This window comes from Crinia signifera, chromosome 7 (assembly GCF_055691185.1).
Source record: "Crinia signifera chromosome 7, ASM5569118v1, whole genome shotgun sequence".
Classification (NCBI taxonomy): Eukaryota; Metazoa; Chordata; class Amphibia; order Anura; family Myobatrachidae; genus Crinia; species Crinia signifera.
Genome location: NC_139223.1, coordinates 157,123,065 through 157,145,213, shown reverse-complemented (window position 1 = coordinate 157,145,213; position 22,149 = coordinate 157,123,065). Strand labels below are relative to the sequence as shown.

The 22,149-nt window shown below is 46.9% G+C and overlaps 1 protein-coding gene across 5 annotated transcripts in view; it reads right to left on the bottom strand.

Moving 5' to 3' along the window:
* Window positions 1–22,149, bottom strand: part of GALNT13 (polypeptide N-acetylgalactosaminyltransferase 13) — a 291,999-nt gene that overhangs the window by 58,541 nt on the left and 211,309 nt on the right. For all 5 annotated transcript variants that reach the window (XM_083154067.1, XM_083154068.1, XM_083154069.1 and 2 more), the window contains exon 8: window positions 8,455–8,594. In XM_083154067.1, coding sequence (XP_083010193.1) covers window positions 8,455–8,594 — 140 coding nt within the window. The remainder of the gene's footprint in view (window positions 1–8,454; window positions 8,595–22,149) is intronic.

Sequence of the window (22,149 nt, the reverse complement as noted above, 5' to 3'; positions counted from 1 at the left end):
AATTTAAAGACAATTACAAGGCAGACAACTATCAGGAATTAGTCCACAACATGCTAAAATGTTTCAATAAAGTAGAGTACGACTTGAGTATTAAAGTACATTTTTGCTCAGCCACTTAGATCACTTCCCATATAATCCAGGAGATTGAAGTGAAGAATAGGTAAACGGTTCCAGCAGGATATTCAGCTAATGGAAGAAAGATATCAAGGAAGGTGGGGTCGTCACATGATGGCCTATTACTGTTTCAATCTGTGGAGGGATTGCCCGCTACAAAAATGTAAAAGAAAATCCTACAAAAAACGGTTCTCATAGCTTCCTAACACTTAGGCTGGTTTCACACACTCCGGGTCCTGCCAGACGGCGAAAACCCGTACGGCCAGGAAGCCGTGTAGCACACACTAGTTTGTCATGGAGGGGATGGCCACAGCCCGGCAGCCGTCCCTTCCAGTGGTGGGATCCGGCTGCAGCCGTGCGGCCGGGCCGTGGCCGTCCCGTGTGAATGGACACAATAGTGTCCATTCACAACTAATGTGTGCGGCACGGCTCCCTGGCCGTGCGGGATTTCACCGTCCGGCAGGAGCCGGAGTGTGTGAAACCAGCCTTACTGTATGTATGTAATTATCCTGTGTATTTTTTCTAACCTTTTACTAATCAAATTTAATCAGAATCAAAAAAATATCTTTTAACTATTTTTAACATTGTTTAATTTAAATTTTCATAAATATAGTCATGCATATGTCAAAAACTAGAGCCAACTGAAAAATCAGCATGGTAGATTCATGATCAGGAGCACAAATCGTAATTGAATCTTAAATCCCTTGCAACAGATTTACTGTTCCCCAGTGTAATAGGTCTAATGACAGTTATACAAAATAATAGTGTCAATGGTACAAACCAATCTTAATGTCCAATGGAATTAGCTGTGAACTGCCACTGGAAGGTTAGTTCTCTAGCAGTATTCTGTTTGCAGCTCATGGGTTGCACAAGCCCTACCTTTCCACACTTCATTCAAGATGGCTCTTGATAGATACAGCAGGTGTATTACTAGGGGGGGGGGGGGGGGGGTCGGGCCACTCCCAAATGTGTCATCCTTCCAGGGGGTGAAATCCGCAGAGCATTTTTTTGGTTGCTAGAGGAGGTGGCCAGCTCCTCTAGCATCTTTCGTATGGGGGCAGCCATTTTCCGAATGTCACTTTTTATAAGCAGCAGGAGCCGGGAGAGCTGGGACCCGCAAGACAGAATTGCCGGCGGCAGGGGCAGACAGCAGTGGCTAGCAATAGCCCCACAGCTGGCTATAGTTACGCCACTGAACATACCGTTACTCTGCTGAAGAAGGCAAACAGTGGGAAATATGGAACAAAAGTCTGTTTTCCTTAGCGCAATAATCAGAAAGTTCTGTAGGCAGCTGTAAAAAGACACCTGGAGCCTCCACCAAAAACTCCAAACAAATTCACATGCAAAAGAAAGGGGTTGTGCTCTCAAATAGCGCCACCAGATGTTCACATCCACCAGAAATGTGTATATCACTTTCCTTTTCCCCTTTCAATAAAGGTTTTCAAAATATGATTCTTGAAGTTCATATGCTGGGTCTGAAAACTTCAAAAAATAATGATAGTGCAATAACGTCTATACACCATAGTTGTAATTGCTGGTTTTGATTTCACACTCACAATTTTGAATTTTTAAACTCGCATGTAGGTCCACCATATGTGGATATTGCAGAGTATCACTCCCTTCCGTATAGACTCTGTAAGATCTCAAAAAGACATATCCATAGTGCAATACTGCTGTATCATATAAAAATATTTTATTGGACAATTACACTCACATTTCATATATAAAAAAATCGCATATCACCATATATATGGTTAGAGCCCATCTGCGGAATTCACCAGTCAGGATGTTCAAGTGATGATATAAGGAGACAGCCTGGTTACAGTCCCGGTAACTTACAATCCAAGCTGCGACTCCTTACTTGTAGTCCTATCTGGAAACTCAGGTATGGGTCCAGTGACTTGTAGCCTTAGCGCTTTCGGACGTGTTGTCCTTCCTCAGAGGCATAAGTCACTAATGCCAAACTTGCTATTTATCCCCTCCTTAATCAAATAAATTACCCATCATTCATTTCCTAAATTCCCGCCCTCATGGTTGCCTGGGAGATCGCGTCTATACGCGACTCCCGGAAGTTGTACTCCGTCTCCTAGGAGATCGTGGCACTGCTGTACTCGTGGTGACGTATCCGACGAAAATGACGTTCCTTCGCTTTCTGTATAACTATAATAAACATGTCACATCCGGGTGAATTGCCAAGAGAACCGCAGCATAATACGAAGAAAGACGGAACGTCACTTCCGGCATAACATCAGAAAGCGAAGGAACGTCATTTCTGTCGGATACGTCACCACGAGTACAGCAGTGCCACGATCTCCTAGGAGACGGAGTACAACTTCCGGGAGTCGCGTATAGACGCGATCTCCCAGGCAACCATGAGGGCGGGAATTTAGGAAATGAATGATGGGTAATTTATTTGATTAAGGAGGGGATAAATAGCAAGTTTGGCATTAGTGACTTATGCCTCTGAGGAAGGACCACACGTCCGAAAGCGCTAAGGCTACAAGTCACTGGACCCATACCTGAGTTTCCAGATAGGACTACAAGTAAGGAGTCGCAGCTTGGATTGTAAGTTACCGGGACTGTAACCAGGCTGTCTCCTTATATCATCACTTGAACATCCTGACTGGTGAATTCCGCAGATGGGCTCTAACCATATATATGGTGATATGCGATTTTTTTATATATGAAATGTGAGTGTAATTGTCCAATAAAATATTTTTATATGATACAGCAGTATTGCACTATGGATATGTCTTTTTGAGATCTTACAGAGTCTATACGGAAGGGAGTGATACTCTGCAATATCCACATATGGTGGACCTACATGCGAGTTTAAAAATTCAAAATTGTGAGTGTGAAATCAAAACCAGCAATTACAACTATGGTGTATAGACGTTATTGCACTATCATTATTTTTTGAAGTTTTCAGACCCAGCATATGAACTTCAAGAATCATATTTTGAAAACCTTTATTGAAAGGGGAAAAGGAAAGTGATATACACATTTCTGGTGGATGTGAACATCTGGTGGCGCTATTTGAGAGCACAACCCCTTTCTTTTGAGTGGGAAATATGGGCCTGGCAGATTGGCACTGCAGACATGTATTATTACCGCCGGCCACATTAATAAAAAAAAGCATTTGGGTGCCACCTCCAGCAAGTGATGCAAGTACCAAATGAAATGTCATGGCACATGGCTAATATAATTCATTATATTAAGTAGGAAATTGCCAAATTAGGGTTTATAATATAATTCCCGTGGTAGTAATTGTAGCATATATAAATAAAGACTGGTGGAAGCTTTGCACCTGCAATCCCTCCCAGTGTCCCTGAACAAAATTATATATCTCCTATGAGCCAATGGGGAGTGCTGTCTCCTGTGCTTCTGCAGCCAGCAGGTCAGTAATATAGACAGCAGTAGGTGCTGATACCTGGCTAAGGCAGCCAGAGCCAGCACGTAGATTACATACCTCCCAACTGTCCCACTTTTGTGGGACCATCCCGGTTTTTGTGGATGGTCGCGCATCCCGCCCCTGGTTGGCAGTGTCCCATGGTGGGCGGTTGGCAGTTTTGCGTCCCCCCTGCCTGCTGCTGCCAGCGGGAATAGACGAGCATAGCGTCTATTCCATGGTTGCCTACCTGACCCTCTACTTCAGGGAGAAAATGCTCTGTTCCTGGACATCCCTGGTAATGTAGGATTGCCGTCACCTGTGGTGAAACACCTTTTTTATCAATGACCTAGCTTCCCACAGGTGATGGCAATCCTACATTACCAGGGAAGCCCAGAAACAGAGCATTTTCTCCCTCATGGAGAGGGTCAGGTAGGCAATACTGGTCTATTCAGAGAGGCAGAGGGAATGGGAGTATGACCAGCACTTACACAGCGCTGACAATGCCCCGGTAGTGAAGGAAAATGGGGGCATAGCCTGCAGTCGTGGCATCCCATAAGGCCACACACCCTTTGACACAGGCCACAACAATATTTTCAGGAGCCAATTTCAAAACTGCAAATGTTTGGATATATGAGATTCTGAGGGCAGGTGTGGTTTTTTTAGGGCCACTCACAGCCGACAGGTAATGGCGCTTAGTATTCGGGTATAATAATTTTTTTTTTTATAAATAATTGAAATATATTGTACCACCGCTGCTGCAGATGAAAAAAATGAGTTTAGCTGGAACTCAAGATGGGGGAAGAAAAAAACTTTAGGGAGTTTTTATCACCTTGCGCTGCCAGGTGGTTATATACTCTGAGAGAAATACCTCTGAACAAAATGAACACTGGACACACCTTATACAGTAGGTTGAAATATTTATATAGATTGCATAAAAAGAAAAAGGTTATTTAATAATTACAATAAACTAATAATAAATGTACATTGTACAGTATAACAATTCTAAAATCAACACATAAAAGCTTATCAAGCACTAGTAATGTATGACATCACGTATGGTATGGTAGTCTCCGTGAGTTGAGTAAATGAAATTTGGGGTGAGGGAGGGGGTGGGTTAGTAGCAGCCAGTAAGCAACTAGTGGGGGTAAGCTTGTTAGACCAAACCAATATGGGAGTCAGTGGAAGTCGCCAAGCGTATGCACAAAAGCCGTTTTTAGCATGTAAGCTGAACACGCATAGGAAAGTCAATGGCAGTAGCACAGTCTTATGGCAACAATAATCTCACCCTTTTTAAAGTTGGTTGTGGGTTTGTAGCATCCCCATTGAGACTTGCCTGTAATACTGGGCTGCCGCGCGGCCGAACCCAGAAGGAAAGGGTTAACCGGCGCGCGGGAAAAGAAGTAAGCAGGCTGACTGACAGCCTGAGAGGACGGAGAGGAAGCCGCCCGGATGGAGGGGAGGAGCGTGAGCCGGCGAGAGGTGTGACGCGTTGGGAGCACGAGGAGCAGCGTGAGCAGCGGAGAGGACAGCGGCGTGGAAGGAGGAGAAGACGGGACGGAGAGAGAGAGACCAGCCGGTGACCAGATGGGATCGGACAGAGACAGACCCGGGGAAAGCTGCGGCAGGAGCTGAAGACACCGACGCAGAAGATCATCAGCGTCCAGCATCACCGAGCAGGAGCGGCGTGTCTGAGTGTGGCAACGCTGCAATAGCAGCGCCCACACTAGAGTGCCCCTGCAGAAGGAGGAGAAGCCAACGTCAACCTGACAGGCGGCCAGAGACCGGGTCGAGACGGGCAGGAGCCTGCAACTTGATGCAGTAATCAGGTACCAGTCACAGGGTCACGTCCGGCCGGACCACTAGTCCCACTCCCTGGCACCAACGTAATCAGCCCTGCACTCCCCGGCACCCGCCCACAGCCATTACCCAGGCCAGGCTTCTCCGCAGCACTCCCTGTCACCAACGCATGTAACTTTATACTTAAAGACACAGTCCAAGTTGGACTCTGGGCTCACTCCCTGCCACCACCGTGGTTTGCTACCTAAAGAGAGGAAACCTCACCCCCCTATTTACACTCCCGGAATTTGTTCACCCCTGGTTCACCCTCTGAGCCCCTGTACCCCTGGTAGAGTTGTACCAGCCTCATCCCATTTGGAACATTATTCCCTCTGCGCAGGGGACTGCAGTCAGAAACTGCACGTGTTAGAAGAACTGTTACTCCCAGTATCTAGCTAGTTCAACTATGGAACACTGCCATCTTGTGTTTCAAGTGTTTATTACCGGAACCTGTTCACTTAGTGCCCGAACTGTATTCACCTGGCTCCTCAGGGACATTTCGCCAGGGCATGTGTGCCGTAAGGATCTTCATTTGTTGTTATATTGACTGTGATTATTTGTGTGTTATGCGATATGTTATGTTTTGCCTGTATTGCATTGAAGGTAGGGGAACCTGTTAGACCAAGGTATTAGGTTCACGTGCCATATCTTGGGTGTTCACTGGTCGAGTGGAAGGACGGCTGCCTACAAGGACCCAGTTGGCGGTTAGGGGGGCCAGTCCGTTCACTCCCCAGTATACTGGAGTTTTCGGGGAAGACTGTTCAGAGATAGCAGGTGACTTTCTTCACCCATTGTTGTTGGGTACACTTTGAGTATTTGTACCCTGTTTTTGCACTAAATAAATATTGCAGTTGTATCTGGCCGCACGTCTTGCTCTGGTTCTTACGGAGGCGTGGTCTTCCCATCTGGCGGAGAGAAGAACCTGCGGGAAGAAGAATCATCCGGCTGCCAGCAAAGGTAACCCACATATTACAGGTTTGGTTTTTGTGAGGCTGGGGAGCCAGATGATCCGATGGCTCAACCCTCCTGATAGTAGCGGAAACCCGAATGTGAAGCTCTGGGCATGCGGTATCAATGCGGCCGGAGGCTTGGTGACCCACTCGGTCAGTGTGTCCGCTGGTGGGGTTTACAGAGCTAAAGATTAGCCGGGCTTGCTGGATCCAATAGCAGGACGGGCAGGTGGCTGCGTCTCGGAGGCTGGGAAATACAGCCTACAGCTGATTATGCGGCAGCTGGGATCACGGAGATCAAGGACGTGATGTCACAAAAGCGGAAGTGACGGATGTCAACGCGTTTCGTTTCCAAGGTAACGAGAATCTTTTTCAAGACTTTTTCAAAATCAAATAGAACATCATATGTATGTGCTGCAATGTGTGGTCGGAACTGTAGCCCCACTGTCTACCCCGGGCACATTTATATAAAGTATATGGTTACCGTTCCTTTAACTCAATTCACCATACAAAGCTCTTTGGAAATCATGTAGACCGGTTTTCCTTCTGTGAATACTTCCTACAACTGTCAATGAATGTAAAAAATGCACATGCCATTTCTTAAGGAAACACTAATCACATCCTCTACCACCGACCTCTGTTACTAAATTAGGAACAACATTCAACATAATTAAACACCAGGGGCCTTGTTTGTGAAAGAACCGTGATGTCTGAGCTAGCACAAATTAGTTTGCAAGTGCTGTTCATTATCTACAATTGTGAAAGCTTCAAATAGCCTCACATACATAGTTTGGCAACTTCATGGGGTAAATCAAGTATTCAAAGGTATTTTAAAATCTCGGATAAACATTACATGCTAGCAGCCTTCAAGGCAATACCATCTAACTTGTATAATTTGCACACAGCACATATTCTATATTCAGTCATTCAAAAGCTGACTTTTTTTGCAATTTTTTTACCACAAAAATGTTTCATTTACAAGACTCATTCTTGTATAAAAAATATTAGTATAGGGTAATGCTGGGGGTTATTCCAGGGTTGCCTACCCTCCCGGAATGGCTGGGAGGGTCCCGGAAATTGGGTCAACCTCCTGGCCCCCCGGAAAAGTAGGCAAGCCTCCAGAATCCGTGCAGCCTCCCGTGACCCCCCCCCCCCCCTCTCATGGCGGGGGTTCCGTGGGAGAAATGCTGCAAATCTCGTCACTGTAACCCGGTAGAGGGCGGGGCCATGAAGACGCGATTGCATTGGCCAAGCCCCCACACTGGTGATCCATCCCCATCCTGCCCTGTCAGTGGCTCCGCCCACCCATGCTTCACTGAACTGGCTGCCCTAGCGGGGCTTAATAAGAATAGTGGCTGGATCGGCGATTAACTGCAAATCCATTTGCAAGCCGCTCACCATAGAATGATTTTTACAGTGTGTGCAGTCTTTGCGTAGCCCAGGAATTACTCAGCAGGTGCAACAGAAGCAGCTGGATTTGGGCCGAATCTGAAGTCACACGTCTTCCCCTCAAACGCCTGCATTTTCCTTGACACTGCCAGAAAATTCCCGGTTACCACTTTAAACGCTTGCTTATGGCTAGCGATTGAAAAATGTGCAGGATTTTATCGCAGGACAGTATCCCGCATACGAACTACTGGCTGTCTATCGGTAATCGCTTGGCCTGCAAATTCACAGCCGTGCTTTTATGTCTGAATAACCCCACTGTCCATTAGGGCAGCTCATCAGTTGACATCTGACAGAAAAGTAGTCAACATAATGTGTTAAAATCTATTGCAGGTGCCCCACTTGGGTCAGTGATGTGACACCGAGTGCACTGTACAGCGCCACCTCTGGCTGAGGTTTTGTTTTTTTTTTAGCTCCATTTTTTCCACCTGAAAATTTTCCAATTTTTGTGCGCACATAGGATCCTTGAAAAGTATCGGATCTATGTGTTTTCATAGCCGCGTTATGGAAAAGAAAATGCATGCCTACCACAGAGTCGGTAGTTGCCTGCCTGAGGCAGTAAAAAAATTTATCCCTGATAAGTGCCGGCATGAGGTTTAACCCGATAGTCCCAGGTCGGAGGTCATTAACCAATATAAATTGCTGTGGCTAATTGGATGCTGCTATAAATCTGCAAATCACTAACAACAAGCAAGATCAGGTGTAAAAAAATCATACCTCACCAAGTGAAAAATAGCGCCTAGGAATTTGGGAATCCGGATATATCATTTCTAGGTACCAAGAAAAGGGATGACACTTCAGCTTCTCTCTGAGACCTTTCCTCTCCGACACATCACCGTAATCAACCTTGACGACACCTGGAACATTGGAAGAGAAAACCTTGTCAGTATAAGCCTACGATGGTAAATCATCTCTTGCCCAAAAGAAATTTGACATCTGTCCAGAGTTTGACTGAACCAGAAGACTTATAGATTGTTCTGTACACAGATGAGATAATGTTTTCCATCAATAGATCATCACCGGACACCAGAATTTCCAATACAGTGTGATGTGGCGCTCATTGTGACAGTGAGGCAACAGTTGAAATTGACAGTTTGGATGCAGACCCTTTAAAATTATACAAAATAGACTGAAATTTGCAAAATCTCATTGCAACTTTGGTCATCTTTAATAAACAGTGACTCTTAGAACATGTGAGTTACACATAATTTTATGCACAAAATGAAATCTGTGGGAGAATCAATAAATAGAAGAAAAGTTGCAGTACAGAATGGCATAAAGTCATAAAACCTACCTTGATACAAACAACATCAGTGAATGTCAGGCCTCATTGCTCCTGTATTGTGTGTATGGAACTTAGTGGCCGATGCAGAATCGCTCGTTGTGATCTGAATTTAGCCCCAGTCCCAATGGTTGGGGTTTGCGCATACTGGGGATGCAGAATTTTTTTTTAATTATCCCATGTAAACAACCGTGGAGTTGCGGGGGCAGGAGAAATAACCTGGTGAGCGGCAGGGTGGCGGGTCCAGGCAGCAGCTGGGCGGGCAGTGGTGGGAAGCGCTGAGAGGCAGGTGCCTGGCGGCCAGCAAGCAGCAGAATTTAAAAAATAATTTTAAATACAGGCCAGCCATTGATTGGCTGAGCACTCTCAGCCAATCAACGGCCAGCCTGTCTATTGATTTTGTTTTCTTCTAAATTCTGCCACCACTGGCTGCCCGACACCTGCCACTCCGCTCTTCCCGGATCCTGCCATCCCTGCTCACTCTGGATGTAGCTGCACATAGGTGTGTGCCAGTGGTGCTTCACCACTGGCACACACCTACAGAATTGGGCAAAACATATGACGGGTGCTAAACAGCAACCGCGATGTGCCACTGATAGATCTGATCCGATAGATTTTATGTGCAGGACGCTCAATCTCTAGGGTCTGACACAATGTGCACGGGACCCGTCCGGGTTGGATGGGGTGTCAAACACATCCAATTTGGGACGATTTCTCGTCCCAATTAGTTGGGTTCAGCGGGGGATTATCCCAAATCGGATAAGTGTATGGGCACCTTAAGGCTTTACACATGTTATCCAATAAACACACGAAACGGATGCCTACAGGGTTGGACTGGCCTACAGGAGTACAGGAAAACCCCACTGTGGTCCCTCTCCTTTAGGGATAAAGTTCCAGACTTTGCTCTTGAATTACACATTATGCATCTGGTACATTATCATGCAGTCAAATTCAAATAGAGAGCTGGCCATAATATAAACGGAAACAAATAGACTGCAGAGACTGGGAACAGAACAAGCAGAAAGAGTGAGCTGACAGCTGAGGAGACAGGAGCGCAGGTTCTCCACCCTGACTTCTATAAAGGTAGCAAATACTCTCATCTCCATGTATTTATACCGATATGCCTGTTTGTGAGAAGAGTTTGGTAATGCAAATAACCCTGAAGAGTCTTGTGTTATTATACTGTTCAGTGCCATTTTTCATGTTGGCAAACTATGTAATGACACAGTACTGGGCTTATTTATTGGGAGGAAAATGCAAAAGTAGGTAGGTATGATTTGGGTGGGCTGTGTTCAAACTGAAATCTAAATTTGCGGTGTAAATATAAAGCAGCCAGTATTTGTGGGCTACATGCAAAAGCAGCAAAGCAGCCAGTATGTACCCTGTACAGAAAAAAATATAACGCACTCAAATCTAAATCTTTATGCATAGGTTACATATGCCCCACCTGCAGTGCACATGGCTTTGCCCAGGCCAGGGTCGTAACTAGAACTTCATGGGCCCCATAGCAAAATCCTGAAAGCCTTCACCCCCCCCCCCCCCCTTACTGTTACTAAAATGCCCCTGAGGGAAGCAAGATAGAGTGAGGGGAGTGAAGGACAGGGGGAGACAGCAAGAGAGAAAGAAAGAGAGAGGAGTGAAAAAGAGGGTTTCGTCGTAATAGAGGTATGGAGAGAGAGAGAGATGAACGAGAGAGAGAGTGGGTGTCAGGAAGAAAGAGAGGAGAGAAGCAAGAGAGATAGAAAGGGATGTAGGGTGTGAGTGGAAATGGGAGAGAGTACTGGGGAGGGTGTGAAAGAGGAAGATTGGAACAAGAGATGGTGAGAGAGAGTGTCAGGGATATGGAGGGCACCAGGGATAGCGAGAAAGACAATGACAGGGAGTAAGGCGGGAAAGAGACAATCAGGGGAAGGGGAGAGAGGGACAATGTCAGAGAGGGGGCAAGAGAGAGTGAGTGAGGAGGTTGGCGGAGAGAACTGTCAGGGAGAGAGAGAGAGAGAGAAACAGTGTCATAGAGAGAAAATATCAGGGAGAGAGAAAGAGATAGACAGTGTTAGGGAGAGAGAGAATAAAGCATGAGTGAGAGTGTCCATTAGAGAGAGTGAGAGAAAAGGGAGAGAGACAGTGGGAGAAGGGGAAGTGTGAGAGTATGTCAAGACAGAGATGGTGCCAGGGAGAAAGATGAGGGAATGAGAAAGTGTCAGAAAGAAGGAGGAGGGTTGGAGGGACAGTGTCAGAGAGAGAGACACAGTGTCAGGGAGAGAGAAATGGTTAAAAAAAAAATAGAGAGAAAGACAATCGGGGACAGAGTTTCAGGAGGAACAAGAGGGTATAAGTTCTGAATCCTAACAGCTTGCTATGGGGTCTTCTATACATGCTCAGCTTATCAGGCAGCAGAAAGCTAAGGTATACTCTTCAATGAGGGAACTGTACGGATGATGTAATGGTTAGCATTACTGCCTCACAGCACTGAGGTCATGGGATTGATTCCCACCATGGCTCTAACTGTGCGGAGTTTGCATATTCTCCCCGTGTTTGCGTGGGTTTCCTCCAGGTACTCCGGTTTCCTCCCACAATCCAAAAATATACTGGTAGGCCAAAAAATTAACCCTAGAATGTCTGTGTGCATGTGCATGTGGTTGGGAATATAGATTGTAAGCTAAACTGGGGCAGGGACTGATGTGAATGTTCAAATATTCTCTGTAAAGCGCTGTGGAATATGTGTGCGCTATATAACAAACATAATAAATAAATAATAAACTGCATAGAAGCTTCTCGGAATCCCATCCTATGAATCCCAGCTATGCGTATTGCATGCCCGCCTCTCTGTTAGCAGATAGCTAACTGGCGGGTCTTCTGCGTTGCTGCAATAAGTAGAGATACAGAACGCTCCCACTCAATGGTAAGTCAAGCTTAGACTTTCCAGCTGAATGCTCTGTAATGGCATGTCATACTCATCATACAGATAAAAACAGAAATTCTGTCCTTATTCTAGCAATAAATGTCTGCATGTCTATTCATTTTAATGATAACACATAATAAGACACAAAGAAGAGTTGCTACAATGCAGTTTGACAACTGTACTGCCAAATGAATAAGCAATAGTACAGGTAAGCTACTTACTATATGTCAGTCTATATTTAGCATAGCAAATACAAACTTGGGGAAATTAATTTTCCCTGCCGCTCAACCATTTCTGCCTGTTAATTAAAATTTAATATTCTCACCAATGTGTACAGTTTTATTAAACCATTGACAACGAAAGTTGAAGGAAAATTACTTTCGGTCCCTCATGCCCCAACTTAGAAACCCTTAGCAACTACATCAGCTTGTTGGCAGTCTACTATAAACACGATTAAAACTCAGCAGGAGGTCGGATTCACTGCCAGGGAAATAATCAATGTGAAAAATCTCTGTCTTATTATAACCTTGTTACTACTTCATTTTCTCCATGTATAAGCCGGGCCACCTTACAGGAGGTGTGAAACATATAATCAGGGGAAATATGAAATATGTTATCAAATAATCACCAGATGGATCAAGCTTCAAAAAGTGATAAAATGGAGATAAACGGCCAGCCAATCAGCTCCTACTTGACATGTTACAGGCTAGGTTTGAGAAATGACAGGTAGGAGCTGATTGGCTGGCTGTTTATCACTCTCCATTGTATCACTTTTTGAAGCTTGATACATCTGGTACTAAATGGGTAGACATGACATGATAAGGCTCTTACTGTAGGAAATTATGTGTGTGCAGATGTTGCATAGTTATATAGGCAAACACCAGTAGATGATTCCGATCTGCACAGTTAATTAAAAAGTGGTGTAGGTTTATTGATAACAGGTACAGCTGTACTCACTGTTACATGTACACTGGTGATAGAGTGGAGCTTGAGCTGAGTTGGGGTTTCATACCGCCCAATAGCTGATGAGTGTATGCTGCACTCACCGACTGTTAAGTAGGAGAAGTCTGTCTCTCACCATGTCGCTCTGACTCTACACAATAAAGAGAAGATGACCCTTCAGATGCTCAGTAACGATCTCATTGGCCATCTTGGAATAGTGCAGGGTTTGCCTACTTCCTGGCTGCCCTTTCCGGGAGAGGGCAGCCAGTTCAGTGAGGCACTGGGTCGGGGCCACGGACAGGGCAGGAAGGAGGCAGGGCAACCGGCGGTTGATCAGTGTGGGGGCGTGGCAAAATGTAATTGCATCCTAGTGGACGTGCCCATCGTTGTGCATTGCCGGTATTTCAGGCATTGCACAGCGGGGACAGGGTTACAAAGATGCAAATCGCATCATCTGCTCCCATGGATTCTGGGAGGCTTGCCTACCTTTCTGGTGGGTCAGGAGGTTGACACGATTTCCGGAACCCTCCCGGCCATTCCAGGAGCGTAGGCAACCCTGGAATAGAGCCTGAGGCCTCCCTGAAAAAGTATTGTACTACTCCTCTTTCAACAGTTTCATCCTGTATTGTAAAAGTAAAATGACACAAGAGCAACACACAACATATGCAAACACGTCTGTAAAATATTTTTGACAGAACGTCAGATGTTTGGCATTGTATACATTTGCCATGCATTACCTATGTCTCTCTGTAATCTCCTATATATTTGGCTACATCTGTCACTCAAAGTGGGTGTCTGTGTCTATAACGCTCTGTTCCTGGACTTTCCTCTTAATGTGTGATTGCCTTCATCTGTGCTGAACACCTTTCTGAGAAATTAACCTGTTTAAAACAGGTGATGGCAATCATACATTAAGGGGAAGTCTAGAAACAGAGCATTGTGTCCCTCCTGGAGAGGGTCATGTTGGGAGGTATGTGACAGAGAACCAGCCCAGTGAGCCCACAGACAGTGCCAGACACCCACTGCCTTCCCATGTTGCCCAGCACTGCTACTCCACAGCCACCAGGTAAGCGCCCCCCTCCCGCGATTTGCGGCAAAACTCCCCCCCCCCCGTGCGCCCCCCCCTCCCGCGATTCGCGGCAAAAACATCCGCTCCCCTGCGACCCCCCCTACCGTGATTCGCAGCAAAAACACCCCCGCGACCCCCCCTCCCGCGATTCGCTGCAAAAAGAACCCCCCCACGACCCCTCCCGCAATTCGCGGCATAACCACCACCCCGCGACCCCCCCCTCCCGCGAATCGCGGAAAACCCTCCCCCGTGACCCCCCCCCCCCGATTCGCGGAAAAAACACCCCCCGCCCCGCGACCTCCCTCCCGCGATTCGCGGCAAAAAGAACCCCCCCGCGACCCCCCCTTGCACGATTGGCGGCACCCCCCCTGCGACCCCCCTCCCGCGATTCGCGGCACACCACCCCCCCGCAATTCGCAGCACCCCCAGGATTAAATGGCACATGCAAAACACTGACATGGCTATGGTCGACAATGAAAAAGGTTGACATGAGTTTTTAAGATTTATTTTTAATTATTTTAATTTTTTCATATTCATTGTCATGTGTCGACATGGACACCAATGAAGTGGCACACTTATGTCAACATTTACATGTGTTGACCTTTCTGTGTTGATTTTTTCTTGTGGCGATTCGCGTCACACCCCCCCGCAACCCCCCCTCCCGCGATTCGCGGCACCCCCTGTGACCCCCCACCTCCCGCAATTCGCGGCAACCCCCCACCGGAACCCCTGTGAACCCCGCCCTCCCGCGATTCGCGGCACCCACCCCTGCGACCCCCCCTCCCGCAATTCGCGGCACCCCCCCGTGATTCGCGGCAGCTCCAGAATAAAATTGCACATGGAAAACACTGACATGGCTATGGTCGACAATGAAAAAGGTTGACATGAGTTTTTTAAGTTTTTTTGTCATTTTTTGAATATTTTCATATTCATTCTCATGTGTCGACATGGACACCAATGAAGTGCCACACTTATGTCAACATTTACATGTGTTGACCTTTCTGTGTTGATTTTTTTCTTGTGGCGATTCGCGTCACACCCCCCGCAACCCCCCCTCCGGCGATTCGCGGCACCCCCCTGCGACCCCCCCCCCTCCCGCAATTCGCGGCAACCCCCCACCGGAACCCCCATGAACCCCGCTCTCCCGCGATTCGCGGCACCCACCCCCCGCAACCCCCCCCTCCCGCAAATCGCGGCACCCCCCGCGATTCGCGGCAGCCCCAGGATTAAATGGCACATGCAAAACACTGGCACGGCTATGGTCGACAATGAAAAAGGTTGACATGAGTTTTTGAAGATTTATTTCATTTTTTGAATGTTTTCATATTCATTGTCATGTGTCAACATGGACACCAATGAAGTGGCACACTTATGTCAACATTTACATGTGTTGACCTTTCTGTGTTGATTTTTTCTTGTGGCGATTCGCGTCACACCCCCCCCGCAACCCCCCCCCCCCCCGCGATTCGCGGCACCCCCCGTGACCCCCCACCTCCCGCAATTCGCGGCAACCCCCCACCGGAACCCCTGTGAACCCCGCCCTCCCGCGATTCGCGGCACCCAACCCCGCGATCCCCCCCCCTCCCGCAATTCGCGGCACCCCCCCTGATTCGCGGCAGCTCCAGAATTAAATTGCACATGGAAAACACTGACATGGCTATGGTCGACAATTAAAAAGGTTGACATGAGTTTTTGAAGTTTTTTTTTCATTTTTTGAATTTTTTCATATTCATTCTCATGTGTCGACATGGACACCAATGAAGTGCCACACTTATGTCAACATTTACATGTGTTGACCTTTCTGTGTTGATTTTTTCTTGTGGCGATTTGCGTCACACCCCCCCCCACCCCCCACCCCCCCACTCCCGCGATTCACGGCACACACACACACACCTCCCCCGCGATTCTCGGCACCCCATCCCGTGACCCCCCTCCCGTGATTCACGGCACACCCCCGCTACCCCCCCTCCCATGATTCGCCGCAACCCCCGCCCCGTAACCCCCCCTCCCGCGATTCGCGGCACTCACCCCCGCGACCCCCCCTCCCGCAATTCGCGGCACCCCCCCGCGATTCGCGGCAGCTCCAGAATTAAATTGCACATGGAAAACACTGACATGGCTATGGTCGACAATGAAAAAGGTTGACATGAGTTTTTGAAGTTTTTTTTTTCATTTTTTGAATGTTTTCATATTCATTCTCATGTGTCGACATGGACACCAATGAAGTGCCACACTTATGTCAACATTTACATGTGTTGACCTTTCTGTGTTGATTTTTTCTTGTGGCGATTTGCGTCACACCCCCCCCCCACCCCCCACCCCCCCACTCCCGCGATTCACGGCACACACACACACACCTCCCCCGCGATTCTCGGCACCCCATCCCGTGACCCCCCCTCCCGTGATTCACGGCACACCCCCGTGACCCCCCCTCCCATGATTCGCCGCAACCCCCGCCCCGTAACCCCCCCTCCCGCGATTCGCGGCACCCACCCCCGCGACCCCCCCTCCCGCAATTCGCGGCACCCCCCCGCGATTCGCGGCAGCTCCAGAATTAAATTGCACATGGAAAACACTGACATGGCTATGGTCGACAATGAAAAAGGTTGACATGAGTTTTTGAAGTTTTTTTTTTCATTTTTTGATTGTTTTCATATTCATTCTCATGTGTCGACATGGACACCAATGAAGTGCCACACTTATGTCAACATTTACATGTGTTGACCTTTCTGTGTTGATTTTTTCTTGTGGCGATTCGCGTCACACCCCCCCACCCCCCCCCCCCCCCCGCAACCCCCACTCCCGCGATTCACGGCACACACACACCCCCCCGCGATACTCGGCACCCCACCCCGTGACCCCCCCTCCCGTGATTCACGGCACACCCCCGCGACCCCCCCTACCATGATTCGCCGCAACCCCCGCCCCCGTAACCCCCCTCCCGCGATTTGCGGCAACCCACCCCGCGACCCCCCTCCCGCGATTCTCTGCAATCCCTCCCCTCCCGCGATTCGCAGCATCCACCCCCCCACAACCCCCCCTCCTGCAATTCGCGGCACCCCCCGCGACCCCCCCCCCTCCTGCAATTCGCGGCACCCTCCGCGACCCCCCCTCCCGCGATTCGCGGACACCTAAGTTGCAATACAGGGCATCTTTCATACAATTCTAACCATATTTCTCATATACAAACGTTCACAAATGAAGGGGGCGCAGCCCCGTACGACGGTGTGAAGAGCGCCCGTAGGGCGCGATGAATCACCTAGTATTGTAATATAACCGCTAATGCCATCTGAAAATGGCTGGGTGTTAGAAGTCACATTCTAACACCCAGCCAGCCAGAGACTGTCAGTGGACAGGACAGTGATGCAGCTTCATACAAAAGACCTCCCTGAAGTGACAGCAGTCAGACAGGTTTGGGACCGGTGGCTATCTTCTTGCTCTGGACTGGAACCTCTAATCTTTATTGGAATCTGTGATATCTGGCTTGATCTCTTTAAATTATTTTGCCATTAATCTTTTTGCTGTTGACGTGGTGGCCTTTAGATGCACAGTACAGCAATCCAGTTTATATGGCTACACTGGTATGTTACCCAAATGGTATACGGAAGGAGTAATGACAGGCGAAAGTTTTATCGCACTGTAACCTCCCTTTTGTTTCAATACATTTTGGAAACTGAGTGGAATTTCTCCTCCTGTTTTTCCATACCATATACTGGTCGAGCTTCATGGAAGTGGACAGACTATTCATTTATTCCAAATAAAGATACCTTTATATGAAAGTTTCATCTCGCAACACTGTGAGAATTGTATGGTTCTACTATACTCTCCACTTGTGGTGGCTAGGGTGACAGAATTATCCTTCCTTCACTGCGAGAGGTGACCCCCACAAAGATACCTTTATATGTTTACCCACCACCTTCACAGTGTGAGTGAGGGTACGCTCCTGGTATTCAAAAGCTTGTCAAATTGTGACTTTGAATCCCCATTCATAGTAATCACTGCCTTCATTCTTTCTTTGATGCTTTTTTGAGCATCCATATATACACAGGATTGGCAGCAAAGTTACCGGTGGGTTACCAGACTTCCAGCGCCAGCGCCCTGATCACCATTATTTCTGTCTCGACTTGCCCTTGCGGTGGTCCTCAATTGAATGTTTGGCTGCAGGAAGTAATTATTTTGCTTTGGGAGTATTTCTTTTTTGTACAGAACAAGTTTTAATCTACCTTAATCTCATACTACCTTTGTCCAGTAGATGGAGCTGTTTCCATATTCTTGTAAGCACTTTGCAATGTTTACAGCTCACAAAATCTAATTTCTTTACTTGTCTCTGCTGTCAGTCAATCGCCTTCCTTAGTTAGATTTAGGGATTTTTTTTTTCACTATAGATTTTCCATTCCTTTGAAACCAGACTTGAATACAAGAATTACAAGGTCTAGGTTGGACAGGTGCCAGGGATGTGTATTCCAACTACAGCTAAAGCACACAACAGTGACAGATAGAAGAATGGTGAGATCAATTGCTGGAAAAAGTGTTTCTTCCCAGCTTTGTGTCTGGATTACTGGCTGTGTGTAATGTGATCAATTACTTTACTACCTTGCAGTCCTTTTTAAGTTCATTTTGTTGTCAAAATAATGCCACAGGTCTGTTGTCGTATACGCAATGAGAGTACGATCAGAGCTCAGTATTATGTCCAGGAAGAGTAGTGGAATTTCTGTATATGTATAATTGGTCCAGCACTTGCATACAAGACCCATACTTGCATACTTTTGAAAAAGCATTTGAGACAGGGGTTAAAGTGTGTGTGTGTGTGTGTGTGTGGGGGGGGGGGGTGGAACTCTAATGGCAAAATGGAACTAGTTCTGCTCTACTTTGGCCCTGGCACTGTAATTCTAGCAGAGAAGCATTATAGTTTGCATGGGGGTACCGAAAACACTGCCACTGGCCCTGGCTCTGCCTTGTGGGGGGAGGGGAGGTAATTAGGTGGCATATGGAAAGGAGTTCTCCCACCTCTTCAGGACCAATTTTAGCCCTGAGTTGAGGGCAAATTTGCCCACTATTTATCTCCTCTCCTGGAGACATTGAAGGGAGGGCACTGCTGGGCACTTCAGGGGGCAGGACTAGGCTCTGACATCATCCACTGCCACTTCGGCAAAAAGCCGCAATGCGCAGGTTCGTGGGGAGTGGGTGGAGCTAAAGTTATGTAATCTGCACCCCCCTCCTGCAGAGCTGCGATTGCCGATAATCTCTCCATCCTGTCCGCTTCAATAGGATGCGGGGAGGTTGCGGGAGATGTGCCTGCTCTTTCAGGGCGTGGGAGACTACATGGGAAATCAGGAGTCTCCCGCAACATCCACAAGAATAGGCCTATAAGTGCAGCATTAAAGTGGATGTGTGCTGCTCCACCCGAGCATTGTTGCATCGTTTCGCAGTAATGCCTACCTGATGAGAAAAAGGAAACACACTGATCTATTTCTCATGGAGAATGAATGATGCCTTGGCATGATGGGCCTGAAAAGCATTGCGCACAGCGTCTATTCACCGCTGCTCACAGGGCGGTTTCCAACTAACCCTACTCTCTGTCGCAATTTACTCCTCCCCTTTATAGACTATAAGGCTGGGTACACACCTGACTGACATGTCGGTGGACCCGCTGACGCATACATACTTACTGGTTGGCTGCTCAAAGTGCCAGTCAGGCCACCGAGCTGGACAGGCATTTGAATTGGCTTGCCCAGCTGCGACATGAGCAACCCCTTTCTCCCTTTCCCCTCCTACAATAAGTGTATGGGCAGTCAGCGGAGCACAGCCAGATGCACCATTATATGTTTCATAGACAACTCTGGGTACATGTCTGCCGATAGCCTCATAAAGGCTAACAATGCTCCTCAACTCTTTGGGGGGAATTCAAGTGTTTTGCGTGCCAGGTTCCACTAGATGGTGGCTGACAGAGCAATTCCAGTGTTGCTTCATTCAGCCAGCGCTGACATGAATGTTATGTTTTTCCATGATTTTGAAGGTCTGGGAACTAGTCGATATACAGTATAAATGATTTACTTTATCTCTGTACAGCAATGCAGACACATTTCAGTGCTATATAAATAAAAGGTAATAGCAATAATAATACTTTATATAGTCTCTATGTAAGTCACTGAGGATACTTTGTGGTGACTTAATAAAAGATTGGAATAAAAAATAGCCTATATAATGCTTAATCTGTTCAGCATCACCACCTGCTGGCCACAAGCTATATAGCAGCTGGCACTTTTATTCCATCATATACTGTACTATATTATGCACCACACTACTTTTATCAACAACCACAAGTTGCCTGAAAGCTAATTATTAACTAAAGTTGTGCCAAACACATCTGATAGATTACAGAGAAAAACACTAATCTCATTAATGTATTTACACTACACAACACTTAATGAAAGACCTTCATATGCCTTACAGTTTCATTGCCTTTGCCAATCTTTTAAGAATAAACCAGATTTAAATTCTTAAACTTTCAGGTTTACATCAGTATGCTTTGTTCACATGTAGATAATAACTGATAGAACCAGTAATCCGGAACAAAAAAGTACAAATAGAAACTTCTCTGCATATTGTTTTTAGGGATGTGCACCGGCCGCTTTTCGGGTTTTGGGTTCTGATTACCTTGAGGTTTTGGGTACTAATGGGTTTTGCCAAAACACCTCCTAAGTGTTTTGTGTTTGGATTTCTTGGGTTTTGGGTTCTGATTTTTTTGTTAAAAAAGCATAAAAACTTTTTTTTTTTGCTCCTACGCTATATTAACCTCAATAACATTTATTTCCACTCATTTCCAGTCTATTCTGAACACCTCACACTATTGTTTTTAGGGCAAAAGGTAGCTGGATAACTATGCTAAGACACACAAGTGTGCGGCACAAACACGTGGCTCATGTAAGAGTGGCACTGCAGCGGTAGATACGGCAGTACTAGGCACCAGACAGGTAGATAAGGTAGTACTAGACACAAGACAGGTAGGTACGTCAGCAATACTAGTATTGTGCACCAGCAGAATTTATAATAATTTTATTATTAGGTACTGCTTGGCAGTGGCACTCAGTGGCACACGTCAGTGCACCAGCAGCATGGAATTATTTTTTACAGTCCCACACAGCACAAGTATTATTTTTTAATTAAATGATATAGCATCCTAGTATGTACTAGGTAGGTACACTAGGTAGGCAGTAGCACTGCCAGTGGCAACAGTGGACTGAGTAACTAAATAATAATGGCAGATTCAGTGCAGGCAGCACCAGTGGACTATATATAATATAATTAATTATTCATATAATATATATTACAGCACAGCACCAGAGGTAGGCCCCAGCACAGAGGAGACAGTAGTACTACAAGTACACAGTTAGACTGTCCTCCTTGCTAGGGAGAGCCCACCCTAAGCAGAGAGGAGAACAGAGTACACAGCAGCACTGAGGGAGACAGCCCCAGCGAATAAAATAATTACAGCACAGCACACCAGAGGTAGACCGCACAGAGGAGACAGTAGTACTACAAGTAGCAGCACTGAGAGACAGCCCCAGCAAATAAAAAATATTGCGTTCAAGGTCAAGCTCAAGCTCAAGTTTAAGCCCCAGCAGCAGCACCAACACACCCTCTCCCAACCCACTACCAGACTGGAGTGAAGATGGTGGGCGCAGCAGCCGCTTTTAAAGCCTCGCGAAATCCGGCGCCGCGAGATGACGTTCTGACCCGAGTCAGGCGGGAATCTCCTAGCGCTGTTGAGAACCGGGCTCGGAATGATGACATTCGTGGGGGCTCGGATCTCTGGAATCCGAGTCTGCACATCTCTAATTGTTTTAATGGTCCCCATTTTATTTTAGTCTCTCTCTCTCTCTCTCTCTCTCTCTCTCTCTCTCCTGCCTGACATTTTTCAAACACAGTCTGTGACATAGCAGGTAGGAGTTGATTGGCTGAAGTGGAAATGGGCAGGGTTACCACTCTCCACCACCGAGTGACTGGGACGAGCGTGCGTGTGAGATGCTCGAACGTACCGGTCAGATGGAGCACCTCTCAGCCAGCGATCGCCAGAGGGGAATTCTGGCGATTCCCGGCACTGTATGAGAGGCGATTCATCTGTATGTAAACTTTATTTACTATAATGTAATTAACAAATGTGCATATTTGTTCAAAAATATTTATTTTGAATCAGGTTTCATTAGCTATTATTTT